Raw genomic sequence first — 19,096 nt, 5'->3', positions numbered from 1 at the left:
AAAAATTGTTGGACCAATTATCGGTGGCCAATTTCGTACCAACCACTGACGATAAGCGATTTTTTGTTGAAATGTTAACGAAATTATTGAAATGTTAACGAAAAATCACTATTTTTCAAACACTAGATGTAAGGAGGTAGAAGTGAGGTGTGGGAGAAAAAAAATTAAAATAAAGAGTGGGAGGTGGGAAGTGGACATTAAAAGTGAAAAAAAAAAAGAAAGCATCAAAATAAAAGTGAGAAATCAATCACCTCCCATATAAAAAAAAAAAAGAAGATAATTTTGGAATTGTTTTTAGATTACTATTGAAGGCACACATTATGAGAATAATTTGTGGAATGACTTAAAAGGTTAATTTTTTTTAGGGAGAATTATGTTTTAGGGGTAGATGAGTCCCCAAATTAACAAAAGGTCTATGTAACTCTTCAAATTAAGCCCAAGACCCAATGAAAGTATGAAAATTGAGTTGAAGGATATCATCCTTTAGTATTTTCAAAAATGCCCTTTGTTGATTTTGAGAAAAAAATTAATATTTTTTAAAATACTTTTATTTAATTTAATATTTTTTAAAAATACTTTTATGTAATTTAATATTTTTAAAATACTTTTATTTAATTTAATATTTTTTATAAATAAATTTATTTAATTTAATATTTTTTAAAAATAAATTTATTTAATTTAATATTTAAAAAATATTTAATTTAATATTTTTTAAATACTTTAATTTAATTTAATATTTTTGAAAAAAAAATTTAATTTAATATTTTTGAAAAAAAAATATTTAATTTAATATTTTTGAAAACTACTTTTATTTAATTTAGTATTTTTTAAAAAAAAATTATTTAACTTAATTTTATAAAATATTTTATATGTGTTCTTAAAGGGTATATTTGTCTGTTACTATTTCATATCCTTCAACTTAATTTGAAGAGTTATATGGACCTTTTGTTAATTTGGGCCCATCTACCCCCAAAAGATAATTCTCCCATTTTTTTAATTCGTTTTCCCTCCCTTCTCCGTTTCAACGCAAGGCGGTGACAGCTAACGTGCGCCCAATGCGTGATGGTGTGCGGTTTGGGATAAATCCACCACTCATAATTCACTCTTTGGCCGCACGCGTGAGCATTGACAACGACCTGACCACAGCAATCTCAAAACGACGCCGTTACGCAGACGTCACCATCCCCTCCCGGCGCACCTTAGCACCCAACGGTCCCTTTTGTCCCTCTGTGCCGGCCTTTATCACAAAAACTACTCACCATCAATGGGAGAGAATGTGGAGAGAGAAAGCGAAGGAGCATTGAGATCGAGATTGACGTTGGGGTTTTGGGTTTTGGATTTCTGATCTTTGGAAGCTTGAATTAGGTGTGTAAAGATGGGACAGTGACCGAGTTTGACACTTTGACTGGTTCGCAGATCAACGGCCCCAAAAAAGTTTCTTTCACCTTTTTCAATCGGTCTCTCTCAGAATCTCAGGTGAATTCACCTTTTCCGCTTCCTGATCCCTCGATCTGAGCTCTTCTCATTCCCAATTTCGTTTTTTCTCCGGTGACTTTATAATACCTCCTGCTGCATTCTGAGTTTAGGGTGCTCAAGATTTAGCCCACATTTAACATTTTCAATTTTCAATTCTGAGTTTTTGCCGTTTTGTTGTAGTTTTGCGTATTTGTCGTTTGGGTCTTTGTAGAACCATGAACTTTGTGTCGAATTGCAAGAAATGCTCCAAAACGGTGCCGTAGAATTGGTTAATGTGGTATGGGTTTTATAATGGCAGTGAATACATTTGCTCTTTGACAGTCCACGTGACAAGATCTGTGTTATATTTGCAAAATCAGTATGGTTTTATTGGGATAATAAATTGGATTGCAAACGGATTAAGGATAGTGCGAAAATATGCACAGTTTTGATTTGTTTGTGCAAAACCCTTCTTGTAATGGAAGTAAATTTAATGAAGAGTTGTTATATTCGGTTAGAGTTCGAATTCTTATGCGTGTGTGTGCCGGGTGCTTTAAAGTGGGAGTTATTGGTTAATTTGTGTGTTGCAGTGGAATTTGGAGGGGGAATATGGGAGATGGCATTGTAACTCTTTGTTAAATCTACAGGTTTCACATGGTAAAAGGTCAAGGTTTGAAGGTTAGGATTGAGAGGTTACTGACTATTTCTCAAGAGTTGTATGGGTTGACTGGTTTTCCGATTCATGATCATCCTAAATGTTAGTGCTTGTACTTCTGCTTATGTCATATGCTTAAAATTGTGTTACTGAGTTTGATGGTTAGCAACTAAATGTAATCTATACTTGCTTCCCTTAATTGCCATGGAATGAACTGTAATAATGGTCTTCTGTCTTTATTGAAGAATTTATGTTTATTCCTTTTAGAGATATGATCCTTGTGGTGGTGAAATAGTGCTCTTCAAAATCATTACATATTACAATGAGGCTAATTTGTGTGATGCTCTTATTTGGAAGAGATGATTGCATCACCAAACTGTTGTGGAATTAGCAAATGGTGTGGATGGACCATTGTTTCCACACTATTAATGATTTCCATGTAAGAGAAGTTACCAACTGGGATTAGACTTGGTTGATTTGTCAATTGGAGTGCTCAACCACTGCTGGAGGTTGGTTAATGTCAGGTGGCATTCATTGTGTTGGACTTTCTATTTACATGTGATCGGTTATAAATCTGAGTGTGTATTTTGTGTACAACCTGTTGTTACTTGATCTTTGCTATTAAATGTGGTAATTTGTCATGATGGCTGAACCATGCATATACATTAAGTTGCTTATTGTGGAGATTTTCTTGAATGGTTAATAGGTTAGACCTTTTAGTTGATTCTGCCTACAAAGCTTGTTGCAGCTGTAAATGTGGTATGGTACTTTGGATTCACTTACCCTCTTTGATAGTGAACCCCACATGAGCATCCAGAGTGCATGGCATAATTTTAGCTTCACAGTCTCAAACAGGAAAGAAATGCATCATACTCATCAATGTCCACTGAATTTACATTGTCACCTTAGAAGTCCTTGACCAAGCTGGCATACCAAAATAGCCAGTAGTCCACAGCATGTACATCTTGAATAACATACTTGCCCACAACGTGTGTTAAGGCCATGACACACCCCCTAAGCAAGCCCCTAGCTAGTGGCTGAGTACTAAGGCAATTGATGACCCCAAGACACGCTGACGGTACTTATACACTCATATAAGCCAAGTGCATATCCTTGCCTAAAATGTGCATTAGGGCCATGACATGGCCACAGAGTACACAGCTCATGAGCATTGTTGAACACTCATATGGAGCATGAAATATATTTCCATTGGAAATGGAGCCAATCAAGTGAATAGTCTGCATGGCATGGTGGTTGCATGTCAGACTTTTTAGCTGAGTGTTACTTTGTAGTGTCCTCACTCCTTGCTTGTCATCATACTCTCCATGATTCACTGTCTTTCTGCGGCTCCTAATTGTCATCAAGTTCATGCCATGCTCCTCCATCAAGGGCACAATGTGCTATGGATTTTGCTGTAATGGGTTTCTGGGAACCCATTAACATCTTAGGAAATCCCTAGAGCATGGCATGTAGGTGAGGGCCTTGAGGCTAGGCATGCAAGCATAGGTGGTCACTCTCACCATCACTTTCCATTTGGAAGACAAAATGGTGCCATTAATGTGCTTCTTGGAAACTCCATCATTACCTGTATAAACACCTAATTCACCTCAGAATTGCATACTGTTTCTTTTGTGACCTTTTTCTGTACCAGACCATTTTCCCCCTAAAAGTTGTAAAATTATATGATCAATTAAGTATATATGATTTGGGCTAGTTGAAAGAATTTGACATGTGTGTCTACCTGAATGTGACAAACCTACTATGCATTTTGTCATCTGTTTAAGACAACATCTCTATATCCAAAACTGATAATTTGCAGTATTTGCTCACTAGGAAGGCATAAGCGTACTCTTGAGGCCTGGCTCAAGTGGTAAATGGATGGAGTGGGTTTATGGGAGGTTAGAGGTTCAAATCTCAATGGGGACAAAAAATGAAAAAGAAAAAAAAAAAGCGTACGCTGGAGATGCTATCTGGGGCCTCATCCCAGTGGGTGGGTTCGAGTACTGTTGCCTTGAGGCACCTCTTTCCATGCCATCTTACACCATTTAGACTTGTGCCAACTACTGAAGAGCACACTGAGCTGCATTCCTGAAGGTCACTGATGGCTAATGTTGGATCCTCTCATCCTTATTCTAGTTGCTCCTTTAGTCAGTGTTCATGTCTATATGTGCTTGAGAAACTGTGGCACTTGGTGATCACATAGGCAGCCAGTATTTCATTTCTGGGTCATTTGTATTCAGTTAATCAGATATTTGTGTCATAAATTCATTATTGAAGGATGATGTCATATCATTCAGGACAGGAAGCCACTCTAAAGCATATTCTTTTATTTTTCCTTTCCCCCCAGTCACTCCTAGAGAAAACTCCCTTCATCGTTGAAGGGTGAAGCTGCTTAAGGTGCCCAGAACTCTTTTCTGTTTCTTATTTTATGCTCATGATTTATTTGGAAACTATATATGGTGAATTGGATGTTTTAAGAATAGTGATATCATTTTATTTGGAAACTACCAATAATATACTGGATGATTTAAGAGCAGTGGCATCTCATTTCTTGTTGCAATGCTGTCACATTGAGGCTTTGTTTGGGAGGTGTTTTTGGAAATGGTTTTGAAAAACAATTTTTGAGAATAGTTCTTAAGAATAGTTTGTTGGTGTTTTTAGAAGTAAAATGGCATTTGGAAATTGAGTTCTAAAAGACAATTTTTTTTGTTTTTAGAAACAAGAAAAGATGTTTAGTTGAATTAATAAAAACAGTTTCATAAAACAAGTATAACAAAAAAATTGCTTGGAAGTTTTTTTTGATCGAGTATTTTCCTTAATTAACTTGATATTTTAAATGTATATATATTTTAGATTTTACACTTTATAAAATTAAAAAAATTGTATCCATTTTTAAAATTGCTTGCATCATTTTTACAATTGTTATTGCCACAATCTGTAATTCGTGCTACACGTTTATAGCAGATTCATCCTCAATAGAACATAACACATTAGTAAACCAATGGACGAAAAACCATATGAATCAAACTCATTCAATTGCTCAAGCTCAACTTTCAACTGCTCAATCTTCAGCCCCAGTGACCTCATCACCATCCTTCTGTGACTCTCTAGCAACTTCTCCAAAAGACCCTCAAACATGTCCACCACCTCCTTCATAACAGCTTTTGTACAACTGGCTTCTTCATCAAAATATAATCTCCAAAGTCATCTCTATCTCCACCCTCACCTTTGCAAACTTGAGGTTGATCTCCTCCACTACCTTGTCCTTATCCAACTTGTTCACAGACCCACCACTGTATTTTTTCAGACTCACCCGAGAAATGAACTGGGTTGATGGATTTGACCTATTTAGGGGAGGAAAATAGTGGGATTTGCAGGCAGGTGTGTAGAAAATTTGGGGTTTTGGAGACAGAATCGAGTCTGAAATGAGTTGGTTGGGGATTTGTGTGAGCGAGTTCAGTGGAATCAGAGAAGTGGGTATTAAAGATCTTTGAAAAGTGTGCCTGAGGATCAATTTACAAAGCAAAATGTGTAAATGTTGATGCATTTCTGTCCAGAGACAGAACAAAGATGAACAAGTGGGCGAACAGAGCTGTTCTTCCTGTTTTCTCCTTTTATGTTTTTTTTGTTTCCTCAACAGTGTTGAAAACAAGAGAACAGCTTCAAGTTGTTCTAAAAAATACCCTTTTTTGAGAACAATTCTCAAAAACAAGCCATGGAAACAATGGGCAACCAAACATGTTTTTATGGTTTTTTGTTCTCAAAAACAAAAATCTGCTCTTGAGAACAGCTCCCAAACATACCCTAATAATATTCTTTTTTGGAAATTAGAAATTTGGCCTCTAGAGGAGGTGTTCCATCTTCCATGATGGAATGTTGCTGTAATACAGTGGATCAGTGATTTAATTATATTTTCAAATCTCAATCTTGCAGTTTTATTTTGGGTTTGGGTAAATCACTTCCCATGTGTTAGTGAATTTCTTTATGAGTCTCTAGTTGCAAGTTTTTACCCAAACATGGCTAATGAGAAAACTGTGCTTCCATTTTTGTTGTTTGAGTTAAGTGCTACTTCTGAAGTACAGTGTTTTGAGTGACTAATTCATCAGAGGTGTATTGTGCTTCTGCCCATCATTGCTTTTGTTTCTTCTGTGGTGCTATTAATATACAGATAAGAAGCAAAGCTTGTGCACTGATTTGTCAAAGGAGATTCCCTGTGGCAAGTCTTATTTGATTGAGCTGAAGTGATTGATAACATGGGGGTCTCAGGGAAATGGATTAAAGCATTGGTTGGTTTAAAGAAATCAGAAAAGTCGCAGTCTTCAGAGAAGGATGAAAATGTGAGTAAATTTTTATTTTATAAGTTTCCAAATTTTGTATGTTTTTTCTTTTCCTGCTTGGTAAAGATATGCATATCTTATGCTAGTTTCTTGTCTGAAGTTGGAGTCTATTGATGGTTATTCTCGTTTTGCATGTGCTATTAAGAATAATGAATTCTCATCTTACATCTGAGAGAAAGTTCAGAGAATGAAATTTTTTTGGGTTAGCTATTCCATCTGGCATGTGGTATATCTGCTGGCATCTGTTCTACTTGACTTAATACCTAGTTGTTGATAAGCATGATGACTTCCACATTTACTATCTGATTTTTTTTTTTCCAGTAAGATTTGGGAATTATGTCATATTTTGAGTTATTTATATACATCTAACTAACTCTGTCTAGTTCAGAGTTTTTTCTATCATAGAACTGGTCCCTGGCTTGGAGAAAGGATTAGGATAGTGTAAAAAAAAGGCAATGTAAAGCTTCCTGCAAAACTGGTACAAAGTCCTGAAGATTAAATTAAGGAGGACTTATATACTTTTCCAGGTGACCAGGGTAATGTTTTAGTTGAGCTGACCAACATGCTCTTGAGTAGAAATCAGTGGAACAGTCATAAAATCAGAGGAAAATAGAATGGTCACAACAGAAGTGAAAAATTTTGATTAGTTATTGATGAAGTGCATCTCTTCTGGATTGTCATACTATTTTGTGGATGCTAGGGGTAGGGATTAGTATTTGAACTCTCGTTTAGGGTAATAGCATTTTCTTGAATGCCTTGTTGTGTGAGATCCTAAGTTTAAACCTTAGGTTATTTTTGGTTTGGTCCGTAAACTTTATAAACACCCAATTTACACTAAATATGCATCATTTTTTCCCCTGTTTTTAAAATTTCAGAGAACAGCAGCAGGTAGCAAGTTTTGGCACAGGAGAAAGCATTCTGTTGAGATTAATACTGATTTACTTCAAGTTGAGTTAGATCAGAATGCTGCTCCACCAGTGGAAGATGCTGATCTCAATTCAGTCCCAGATCCTGCTGGTTCCCCTTCTGGTTCAAATCAAGCACAGGATGCAGTTCAAGTTCAGCAAAATGTGAGGGAAGAGTGGGCTGCAACATACATCCAAACAGCTTTTCGAGGATTTTTGGTACTGAAGTGCTAAGCATAACTTTTTATCTTTTTCCTGATTACCTTCTAAAATGTCTCTTTAGTTGAAAGATGAATTGGGATCTAGAGCTGAAGGCCTACCCCAAATAGTTGGGATTAAGGCTGTGCTGAGTTGTGTCTGGATCTTGGCCCCTTCTAAATGTCCAACTGTTGCAGTTGTATCTTGCTCACTTTATTTTCCCTGTCCATATACTGAAGGACTATTTGAACCTTCTTTGATTGTTTGGTTTGGCTAAGGAAAATTCTGAGAAGGCTAGTCTGTTGGTCTTGGGCTGCCGGCACTTGGGTGGATGAGGAAGTTTGACATAAACTTATATGCATGATTTGATACACTGCTTATATACATGGGTCATTGCTATGGTTATTATAATCCAAGTGTTCCACAATAACTATTTGAACTGGACAACTGTCTTCCACTTGGAGCACAAAATTTTAATATTATATTTAATAAATTTTCCTTTTTCTTCCATTCCTTTGCAGTGTTTAGTACCTTACTTCACACTAACTTATATCTTTTCATTGGCATGATGTTAGACTGTTCTTAAATAGAATTTGGGTCTCTTCTAATCAATTAAGTAGAAAGAGAGAGTAAGGTTTTTCAGGGTGTGTTTAATTTTATAATTTAGCTGTGTTTGATTGTCAAAAGTCATAAAGAATGCCAACAGATACTTGGAATCCTATAACAGTTCCACTGGAGTGGCTGTCTTAACATAGAGAATTTCTTTTTCTTTTCCTGTGGTTTCTTAGCAATAAAATGGTGTAATAGGTTTTATGACTGAACAGAGAGAAGTAGAAAATTTTCTAATATTGGAGCTATGAATTGTTTTTTGTATATTCCCATGTGGTATTTTACTAGTATAGGTTTATTTAGTACTTTGAATGCTTCAAGCATACTTTGTAATTAGTTCATTGTATTTTTGGGAGGATTCCTCATCCTTCTTTTATATTTCTTTATTCTTAATTTAATACATTTTCTGTTTCTAATTAAAAAAAAAAACAAAAAAGAGAAGTAGAAACTTTTTAGAACTAAAAATAGAGAGAAGAGAAGGAACAAGTTATGAGTTCTACTATAGGGTTAGAAGGAATCCACACTTGTTCTTCTGATGAACCCTCAAACAATTTAAAACATAGTTTTACTGTTCAAAATTTTTTATATTTAGTTGCATCTACATTCTAGTCATCATATCGGCTCATGTTATAGCCATCCAAGTAATATTTATGACTTTAAAATATAAGCTTAGTATCCAAAATTTTCTATACTCTGTTCTGTCATCATTTTAATTATTCCATGGGCTTACTTTTAACACCCAACAAATTTGGACTCATCAAGAACCACATGCTAATCTGAATTTCTGAGTAAAAAAACATGAGCTCATTACCACGAAAGGAGGCCCTATGGACTTTGGCTGAGACTAAGTTCCTAGTCAGCTTGATTTAGCTCAACACAACCTTAAACTGTCATGCTTGAATGCCCTTATCCTGCCTTAGCCCAATTCTCCAGTTTTATGTTTTTCACTGTGCCCAACTGTTTTGGTCCTTTTTCTTTTCTTATAGGGGATATATTCTATTAAATCGGAAGCTAAGGCCTAGTCCAACTGATACTAGGATCCAAGCAGGAAAATAGCTTGATTGGAGGTTACCAGACTAGTACAATTCCCAACTATGGTTCCATATTTAATACAATTTTTTGTTTCTGATCAAAAAAAGAAACAAAAAAAAAAAACTATTGCCAATTATAGTCAAACTGTAGAGCTAGAAAAGCATTCCTGTAACCGAACTTACACTAGGACAACATTAAATTAATGAATACCCAAAAATTTAGCAGTCCCGTTTATGTTGGATATCAAGGCCAGTTTCTGAGATGTAGACCTTGATGCATTTGGTGAGGAAACTATCAAAAGGTATTTTTTAAACTAAATAATATTCTGCAGAGACACTTGAGATACTTTTGGTGCTGTCTGGAATCCTTGACTGGATGAACTGAATTTAAACTTGATGTTTCTATCATTTCTGTTGTTTTGTAAACAGTCACCTGTGCAGTCACATGATTTTATTCTGGAGACCATGTGTAAAATTGAACTTCAGCACAACCCTCAGGGTTTGTTTAATTTTGTCCAACCAAAGTTTGATGGTCCGACTTTGGATGGCCAGAACTGGTTGTATGCAAAACAGGTCCTTCAAATATAGTGACCAAAATTACAATTTATTTAGAAATAGAGATTATGTGTTATGGTCTGCATGGGTATCTGTTCTATTTTCATAATGCATTTAATATGCACTGGGAACACAGGCATACCATACACTTCTATCTAATGTGCTCAATGTCCAATAACAATAATGGGATTTTTTTCGATAAATGGGAAACCAAAAATGTTCCAGGGTGGAAATGAGGGAATGCCTACAATACTTGGGTTTAATTAGATACAATTTGAAGGATTTTGTAGGTTTATTGATCAGGGCTTGACAGCACTGGGAGCACTGGCATACCATATACTTCTATCTAATGTGCTCTATTGACCATTGATCAGGCTAGAAGAGCTCTACGTGCTTTGAAAGGGTTGGTAAGACTTCAAGCCCTTGTTAGGGGCCATGCTGTGCGAAAGCAAGCTGCAATAACTCTACGCTGCATGCAAGCTTTAGTGAGAGTTCAAGCTCGTGTCCGTGCAAGACGTGTTCGCTTGGCATTGGAAAGTCAAACAGCACAACAAAAACTTCATCTGCAACTAGCAAATGAGGCTCGTGTTCGAGAAATTGAGGTAAGCAACCCTAGATCCTAATTTGGTAGGACCTTGTCTGTTGTGGTGATAATTTTTCTTATACATTATATTTTCCTTTTTGAACTGAAATGCCCCGCATACCCACCCCAAGGACTTGCCACTTGAGCTAGGCCTCAAGGGCTTTTTCTATTGTACCAGAACTGTATCACATGTTCAGATGCTGTCCATCTTGTTGTTGAACTTAGGGAATGTGAGGATCTAATTTAAATTTTCAGTAGAGAAAATTGCACCTGGCCATTGCTTGGCTGCTTTTTGGGCTTTAAAGCATTGTGCAAGAGTCCTCGTCTATGCCACCACTTCATGAAAAATCTCATTCCTATTAATTTAAAGACAATCCCAAGAAATCACATGACAAAAAGAAACCAACAACTTTTCCTGGAAAATTAGACTTAGTTTAGAATCTCGATCATTACATTTTGTATCTCTAAATTCAACAGCGATCTAATGCAGCCCTAGATCTCGATCCTTAAACTTTTCTTAGCCCCGAGAGCCCTTCAAAATGTTCTTTAAGGTTTCATGGACTTGGGGATATAGGTTCCCCAACAACCACTCTTATTCTTTGAAAACTGTTATGGCATGCAAAAGATTTTGGGAGACTAAGGCTGGAATTTTATATGAGAATGAAAGAGTGCTGTCAATGAATAGACAAAAGTTCTTTAGTTATCTTCCTTATGGCCTTTATAGAGTATGAAAGAGAATCTCAAAAGCCTTGTTAGAAATCTATCCTAATCCAATCAAGATTCTAAAAGACTTTATCAATATTAGGATTTTTAGAACATTTTTTATAATTAGGCTAAAAGCCATAATAAGACTTATTTGAGACTTAAATTTAAATATATGACTTGTTCTCTAAGTGAGAACAAATTTTCAAACTTCCAAATTAAAAAATCGCAAAGAAACTTACTTCTACACAATAAATTAATAATTGATCTAGTTTATGTATAAACAAGTTTCTAGGTTCTCTCATGTGTATCTCATATGAAAACACCATTTTTAGCCACCTCCGATGATTAGGCAAAGGGGGCTCCTTGGAGAATCACCATCTATCCTATGGGCCTGTTTGGATGCATTTTTAAAAAGTATTTCTCAACAATCAATTTTGAGAATAGTTTTGAAAAATAGTTCTATACTGTTTTTAGGAATAAATTTCTATTTAGGTACTCAATTCTGAAAGCCAACCTTACCCTGTGTTTAAAAGTAAGACAACATGAGAAATTTGTTGTCAGAACAGCTTTATCATCCGCGTTTCCTTAGTTCTTAGAGCAGTCTACAAAAAGCAAGTGAAAACATCTTAATCTATTTTAAAAATTCGCCCTATTTTGAGAAAAAGCTTTGTCAAGAATGTTTTTGAAGCTTAAAGAATTATTTTATTAATAAGATACTTGTTAGGCAAGATATACAATGAAAACACAATAAACTATTTTATTAATTAAATAAAAAGTCAATAAAGTGGCTTTCAGGGCATACAATCCCAACATGGTATGTTACCAGTTCAACTTCCCATAGGCTTCTAGGTTTCGCACTTGCTAATGGCTGGCTCACATGAGTTTTGGGGTTCACATCCATGGCTAGATTGTTTTTGGCTTTGGGCTGTAACATAATTATCCAAGATTTTACATTCATACTGCAATAAGTTTTTGAACCACTATACCTGATTTGCAAATGCTTTATTCAAAGCATGTGTCTCACTTGCATTAGATTTATGTTGGGTTTTATAGCTTTGCGTTCCCTTTTTTCTATGTTGGCCATTTTTTCTCACCCCTCTGCCTTCTTTGTGTATTTCTTTACTGTAGTTTTCCTCCATAAGCTATTTTACTGCACTGCAAACCTTTGAAACATGTTGTAAGCAAGGAGGAAAATGTCGGGATATATCGGCGATATATCGCCGATATATCGTGTATCGGGAGGGGTCGACACGGTATTTCGTGAAGAAAAATCGGAGGGGAGATATTTCCGTAAATATCGCCAAAATATCGGTGATATATCGGCGATATATCGGTTCTGGGAGATATATCGGAGATATTTTGAAAAAATCGCCTTTGGTGACAAAATATCGGTGATATATCAGCGATATATCGGAGATATATCGGAGATATATCGCTGATTTTTTTGTGATATTTCCCCTCCTTCATGCAATGTGATCTGACGGCCCAAATCACATCCGTGTTGATCCGACGGCCTAGATGTGATTCCAATGGTAATATGGCAATCCAACGGCCAGATTGCTCCCAGATTTTGATCCAACGGCCAAAATTGATTTTCAATGGTAAATTAATGTTCCAACGGCTTTTTTGGCCCAAATTTCTTCTATAAATAGCCCAAATTTCATCTATTTCATCCATTTTTTCTTTCATTCTTCATTTGCTCTCTCATTACTCCAATTTTTATTAAGGTTGCTCAATTATTTAATCATTTTAAGGTATATTTAATTTAAATTGTAATTAATTTTGTTTGCAATTGTAATTAGCTCATGTATTTTCAATTAATTAGTATGTTTGCAATATGGATGATTTAATGCTATTTTTACATTCAATTGTAATTAATTTTTATATTTTTATTGAATTAACTTAGGTTAATTTGATTATTTAATTATAAATTGATATGTTTATTTTAGATTATTATTTGTGATTTATTTTCACATTTAGAATTAAATTAAACTAGTTAACTTAGCTAAAATTATTTAATTAATTTAATTAACATGAACTAGTATATTTTGAATATGAAATATGTTTATTTAATGAATTTAATGTGTACAAATTATTGATATTTAATGAAATAAAGTATTTTATGTGACTTTATAATGAGAACAATTACAAAATTAACATTTTTTATAGATCAACATGATATAATCATATCTAATATCGCAAATTATATCATATATACATATCAAGTTTTTCAATAAAACAACTTTAAAATGTCCATTATACTTCTAATTGTATTATTATGAGGTTTTCCTTGCATTTCTATGAGTTTTTAATAATTTTAAGTCTACCAATATTTTTTTCCAATATCCGTTAATATATCTCCGATATATCCGATATATCCGTAAAATCGAAGTACCAATATATCCGTGATTACCGATATTTTCATCCTTGGTTGTAAGCAGCATTTTTATTAAGTAAAGACAAACTTTTAAGCCCTTCTATATGCAGGGAGGCACTTCAAACCCCACTATAAAGAGACATTTCTTCTCTTCATCTAGGTCACCCAAAGGAGGTTTCTTTACATTTCTTGAAGTCTTTTATGCACTGATATTGGGTTGTTGAAGGTGGAAACAAAGTGCACTATTGGACTTGATAGAATGCTTTTAGTAAGCATCGACCTTCCCATTTAGACAAATTTTGTTTCCACCCCATCAAATCTACTCTCAAGTAAATGGAATTCCTTACCACATTGCTCCATGGGATGCCTGTAGTGTAAAGCCCTAGTAGTTGGTGAGCGAGCTCCTTGATTTCACGCCTAGCCAAACCATCAAACTTCCTCCACTGACCGAACTCAAGTGGGCTTACTCTTATTATTTATTTTCAACCATAAGACACCTCAAAGCAAGGGATGACTTATCTGAGATACTTTTTGGTCTACCTATGCCCCACCATGGAGAAATTTATTATTGGTCTGCATAGATCTCTATTAGAAGATGGTCTTTCATATCTTTTACTTTTACATTTTTTGCCTTTTGGGATCTATGAAACTCCTTACTCCCTTTTTGACACATCTAAATGAATTTCTACCTAGTGAAACAAGATGTGATTGGTAGTTGTTAGTAGTGTAGTGCTCTAAATTGATGATCCTGGATGTAGCTAAAACCAAATGTTTGGGATCTTGTGGTAGAAATAAAATGATAGAACCTGATTGCAATTTCTAAAGAGACCGTCTAGATTCGTATTTCCATATAATTCCCAGTAGTGCTCTCATAGCATTTCCAAAGTTGTTCCATCTGTTGTGAGGAGAATGGGGTCCTGAAATGCATTTGTTACAAAATTATTGGATGAAATTATATTCTTTAGTATTACAGTAAGTGTATCCATGACTAATATGTAAAATAAGTGGAATTTGAAATATTACCCCATGCTCATTCTTAATTTTCTGATTAGTTTCAGTTAGGAAATTCATGTGGCTTGTGACTGATGCAGGAAGGGTGGTGCGATAGTGTAGGATCTGTTGAAGATATTCAAGCCAAATTGCTAAAAAGGCAGGAGGCAGCAGCTAAGCGAGAGAGAGCCATGGCCTATGCTCTGGCTCATCAGGTAAAAATATGATAAAGCCCCTTGAATATGAAGTCACTTGCATATGAACCATGTTATACCTTTAGAAAGCTGAGTTAAAGTAGGGAAATTAATAACAAACAAGAAAGTACATGTTCAATCCTGTACATCTAAACCTAGTCATGGATTGCTTTTGAGAACTTCTGTTCCAGCTTAGCATTCTGAACCGGAATGATATTTTAGAGTTTTTAATGGATTAAAATCTATAGATTGATGCAATTTCCTTTTAGCTTCTGTTCATTCTTGATTGTGGGGTTTAAGCAATTTTACTAAAAAATTCACCTGCCACCTATGTTTAAAGCTGACATTGAATGCTTTACTTTTATGCTGGATCTGTAATATGTTGTATAATTATTATATCCCATGTCATAAACCATAAATGATAAGGTATGTCTTTTTTATTCAGAGATCCAAAGGTAATGACTTTGATAGGCTGGATGAATATTTCTAGGTTATGGGGTAACCAGAAATGGGTGAGTGCAACTTTTTTCAGCTGTCCAGATGTAACAGGTTACTAGCTTTTTATTATTTTATTATTGTTTTTTAAGACCAGGCAATGGGAGTTTTTGAAAATACTTTTCATTCTCAAGGAACCCAATCATTAAGATTTCACCTTATGACTTTATGCAACATATATTCTCAAGTTTCACATGTCAATATTGTATTATTTATCTTTCCATAGATAATGGAGTATTGTGCTTCTTGTATTGATTTGTAGGAAAGAGGCTCAATATCTTTAGAAAATCTACAAGATTTTATAGAAAATTAAGAAATGCTAAAAGTAACATGAAAAATAAGTAAATAAAAAATGAAAATCATTTTTCAAATAAGTACAAACTGACTTGGGTAGTGGATGCAATCTTTGGAAAATAAAATTATGTGAAATATCATGGCAAACATGCATACAAGAAAGAATTCAAACGTTAGTTTCCAAAAGGAAAATCAGAGGCCATGCAAAAGTTATGGGTATCATTGTGATGCATTTTATCATTTGTAAGGATATAACATATCATCTCAATATGTAACTTTATTATCAGAAATGCTGTAGAATTCTTTAATGCTAATTTGCAGACGTTACATTATATCATTAATTCTCAAATTTAGTCCACCCATGAATTCTGAATCTAATAAATATGCATCTTGATTTGTTGTACTGTGATAGCATGCTATCTCCATTATATTACAGATAAACATAGAATTTTTCAATTGTATCAGTAGCACATTTCCTGCAAGAGACATCTGTGGCCGCTATGTATCCTTGACAACATGGTAGTATGTTAGTACATTTTGAATAATGCTGAGAACCTCCTGCGAGAGGGCTTAGCATTTTCTGAGTTATTCTCTAATATTGCATCTTTTATAGGTTTGGGTTTTGTGTTTGGACATTGTTGGAAATATTTACTGAAGTTGTTGGGTAAATCCAAATTCCTCTGTAGGAGCCTTTTTGTGGATATTGATTCTCACTAGGGTCTTATAATCTGCCCTAGATTATGTCTTTCAGTTTTCCCCCTTGTAGGCCTGTGTAAGATCATTTCTGTTCCTGCAGTGGCAGGCGGGATCAAGGCAGCAGGCTGTTCCCTCTGGGTTTGAACCAGATAAAAGCAACTGGGGTTGGAACTGGTTGGAAAGATGGATGGCTGTTCGTCCATGGGAGAATCGGTTTCTTGACATAAATCTGAGAGATGGAGTGATGATTCGTGAGAATGGTTCAACTGAGGGAAAGAATGGCTCCAAGACCCAGTCAAAATCTGCTGGAAAGAAACCCATTTCTTTAAATCTCTCAAATCAGAAAATGGGTCCATCTAATTCTGATGGGGGTAGTTCTTCTCCCACTAAATCAGCAATGTTTCAAGAGGCATCCAGCACGGTTTCAGTCAAGCCAAAGTCTAAGCCAATTCTTGAAGATCTGGCTGAAGAAGCCAACTCTAGACCTGGTGTTGGGTCTAGATCCCACAGCAATCCAAAAGAGAGATCCACACTACAAGATAAACAGGCAAAGAAGCGGTTGTCTCTGCCCAACAGCGGTGAGACTCTCTCTATATCTATCTATCTATCTATATCTATATATCTATTTTGAAAGGACTGCTCTGCACAAAGAAGCCTATGCTCCCATTTTCTTGTTCATTGCCAGTTATAATTGTGACCTTTTCCCACTACAAGAAATATATGTGCCTGGCTCAACCTTTTGGACATTTGGAAACCATTAAATGATATGCAGGAAACTTTCTCCAATATGTAATTGGATAGTAGTATATGCTTTTACAAACTAGATACTAGTATCTGTTTCTGTTTTTTTTTTTGGATTTCATTACCATTAATAAACAACACTGATGTGTATGGTCACTGTCCTATTTGTAGATTAGTTGGTTTATTTATTTATAAATACTTTTAATGCATATAATTGGTAGTTTTCTCTGCTTTATATTTATTTAGGTGTTGATTTGGTTTGATCAGGGATAGGTTCTGGGGCTCAAGCAGCCAGGCAGCAAAGTAGAAGTGTGTTAAAAAAAGCAGCAAGTGCACAGAAGCCGATAAAGGATAATTCCAAGGTGAACATAAAGGGGGACTTGGAGACTACAAAATCTACATCGGTCAGTGATCTCTAGTTTTATGTTTCTCTGGGTGGTTACTGCATCAGGTTGTACATATAGAGAGAGAGGGAGGGAGTGGCCGATGCAGCACCATTTTGTCTTTTCTTGTCATAGAACATGTTGAAAGGAGATAGTAACCACACTGCTGCTTTAGTTGCTATCATAATATTCGTAAGGTGGGTTGGGTTGGGTTGTCTAGGAAATAAGATTTGGGTCTGTTGTAATCATTTAATTATTGGCATCTCAGGTGTATGTGATTTTATGGGTGTTTATTTTTGGAGTGGAATTGGATGATTTTTCAGAGCGCCTCACGTTCATGCTACTGTCTCTTCAGCTCTTCTATCTCTGTTTGTTGAAGATAGTGGCAACTTGTGATTTCATGAAAGAAAGACTAGAAAAACATGTAGACTAGTGATTCTGTTTATTTGTTGGCATCTGAACACGTAGACAAGAGTTGGTATGCAAATTTCAGTTTTTGTTTCTCTTCGCCTCCAATGAAATTCCACACTTATCATGGTTTTAAGTTAATGATTTTGATCTTGCTCGAGTTTGTTTGTATTTTCCTAAATCTCGGGATTTCTGTAAACTATTTTTTTATTTTTTATTCTTCAGTATTTTGAATTTATTTGTGCTGTTAGGGATTTTTATGAATTTATTTTTATATATGCACATACACGCATACAATAATTGGAAAAAAAAATTGAAAAACTATTAGGTTGAAATTGATTTTTTTTTTTTTTTCCTTCAAAAAAAACTTTCTTCTCAAAAATCAGTCACTGTCAAGGAAAGTTGTTCTAACCACCATAACAATACATGAATGAATTGAGCAAATTAAAAAACTATTTAAGAAAAGAGACTAATACCTGAATAATCAAAGTCTGAGTGATGCTCAAGGAATGTTTGAAGAAGAAGATGCCTCATATTGTGAGAGTCGTGCAGTAGAAATTTTTAATATGTTCCAAAACCCTAATCATTTATTGGAAAGAAAATCGCAGTTTTAGTATATATGGGAATATCATTTTAAAATGATTAAAATTAGGGAAGGAATAATGAAAATAGAAAGAGGGATATAACATAATTAGAATAAGCCAAACTCTATTTTAAAGACTTTTAATGCATCCAAAATGCAAACACTTTGCACGTTGCAAATCAATTGGAATAATTTTGTGAATACTAATCTGTATACAAAAATCTAAAGGATTTTGAAATAAAAAATAAAAAATTTACACATTAAAAATGATGTACGGTGAATCATGACATAATGCTATTGAATGTCATAATCTACCAAGCTATTATATTGTATGGACTCTCAATTTTGATGGAATATATAGCTTATGCTAAAGTTAATAGGAGGCTTTAACCTATAAGTGAAACCATAAAGTGGTTAAATATTTTTATGAATTAGGTTACTATTGATGTAGGTTGGTGGTAATAGGTATTCTCAATAGAGGCATCTTAATATCTCATATGATTAAGACAGTGTGTCCTCTAGGTGATCCAAATAACATGTGATCTAAAAGACTATGACCATAATATTTCTTTTAGTGAAAATTTGACATATGCTTTTTGGAGTTAGAGTACGTCAATTCATCACATAATAAGTGGAACTTGTAACTCAAGGATTGAAGAGGTAATCTTGAAAGGTGATAGCAGTACCTTGTTAGATTACAAACACCGGTTCATGAGGAGTCTGCACGTAATGGATAGTAGGTCACGAGCTCGAGCTTCATCTCATTGTTATTTACATAGAGTACTAGAGTGTAGTTAACTATCTATAGTGGGATTTTAAATCAATTTCAAAATTAGATTATGAGAGAGCTATTATTCTTATGAGTTCTAATGGTTCTCGCTTTAAGCTCATATACCATGATG

At 34.8% G+C, this 19,096-nt stretch overlaps 1 protein-coding gene across 6 annotated transcripts; it reads left to right on the top strand.

The window, feature by feature from the left end:
* Positions 1–1,219: 1,219 nt before the first annotated feature.
* On the top strand, positions 1,220–17,706 carry LOC117915827 (protein IQ-DOMAIN 1). Of its 6 annotated transcripts, none has more exons than XM_034831537.1 (8): positions 1,220–1,476; positions 2,103–2,133; positions 6,279–6,447; positions 7,323–7,571; positions 10,120–10,347; positions 14,502–14,615; positions 16,150–16,657; positions 17,088–17,706. In XM_034831537.1, exons 3-8 carry the CDS (start codon positions 6,364–6,366, stop codon positions 17,237–17,239), a joined length of 1,335 nt encoding a protein of 444 aa, XP_034687428.1. In that variant the 5' UTR covers positions 1,220–1,476; positions 2,103–2,133; positions 6,279–6,363; the 3' UTR covers positions 17,240–17,706. The 6 variants fall into 6 exon arrangements, with proteins under 6 accessions (XP_034687428.1, XP_034687427.1, XP_034687424.1 ...); XM_034831536.1 differs by having other exon boundaries at positions 2,103–2,212; XM_034831533.1 differs by lacking the exon at positions 2,103–2,133.
* Positions 17,707–19,096: the final 1,390 nt, after the last annotated feature.

This window comes from Vitis riparia, chromosome 6 (genome assembly GCF_004353265.1).
Source record: "Vitis riparia cultivar Riparia Gloire de Montpellier isolate 1030 chromosome 6, EGFV_Vit.rip_1.0, whole genome shotgun sequence".
Lineage (NCBI taxonomy): Eukaryota > Viridiplantae > Streptophyta > Magnoliopsida > Vitales > Vitaceae > Vitis > Vitis riparia.
Note: the sequence above shows the minus strand (reverse complement) of the source record. Positions and strands in the feature narration are given on the sequence as shown.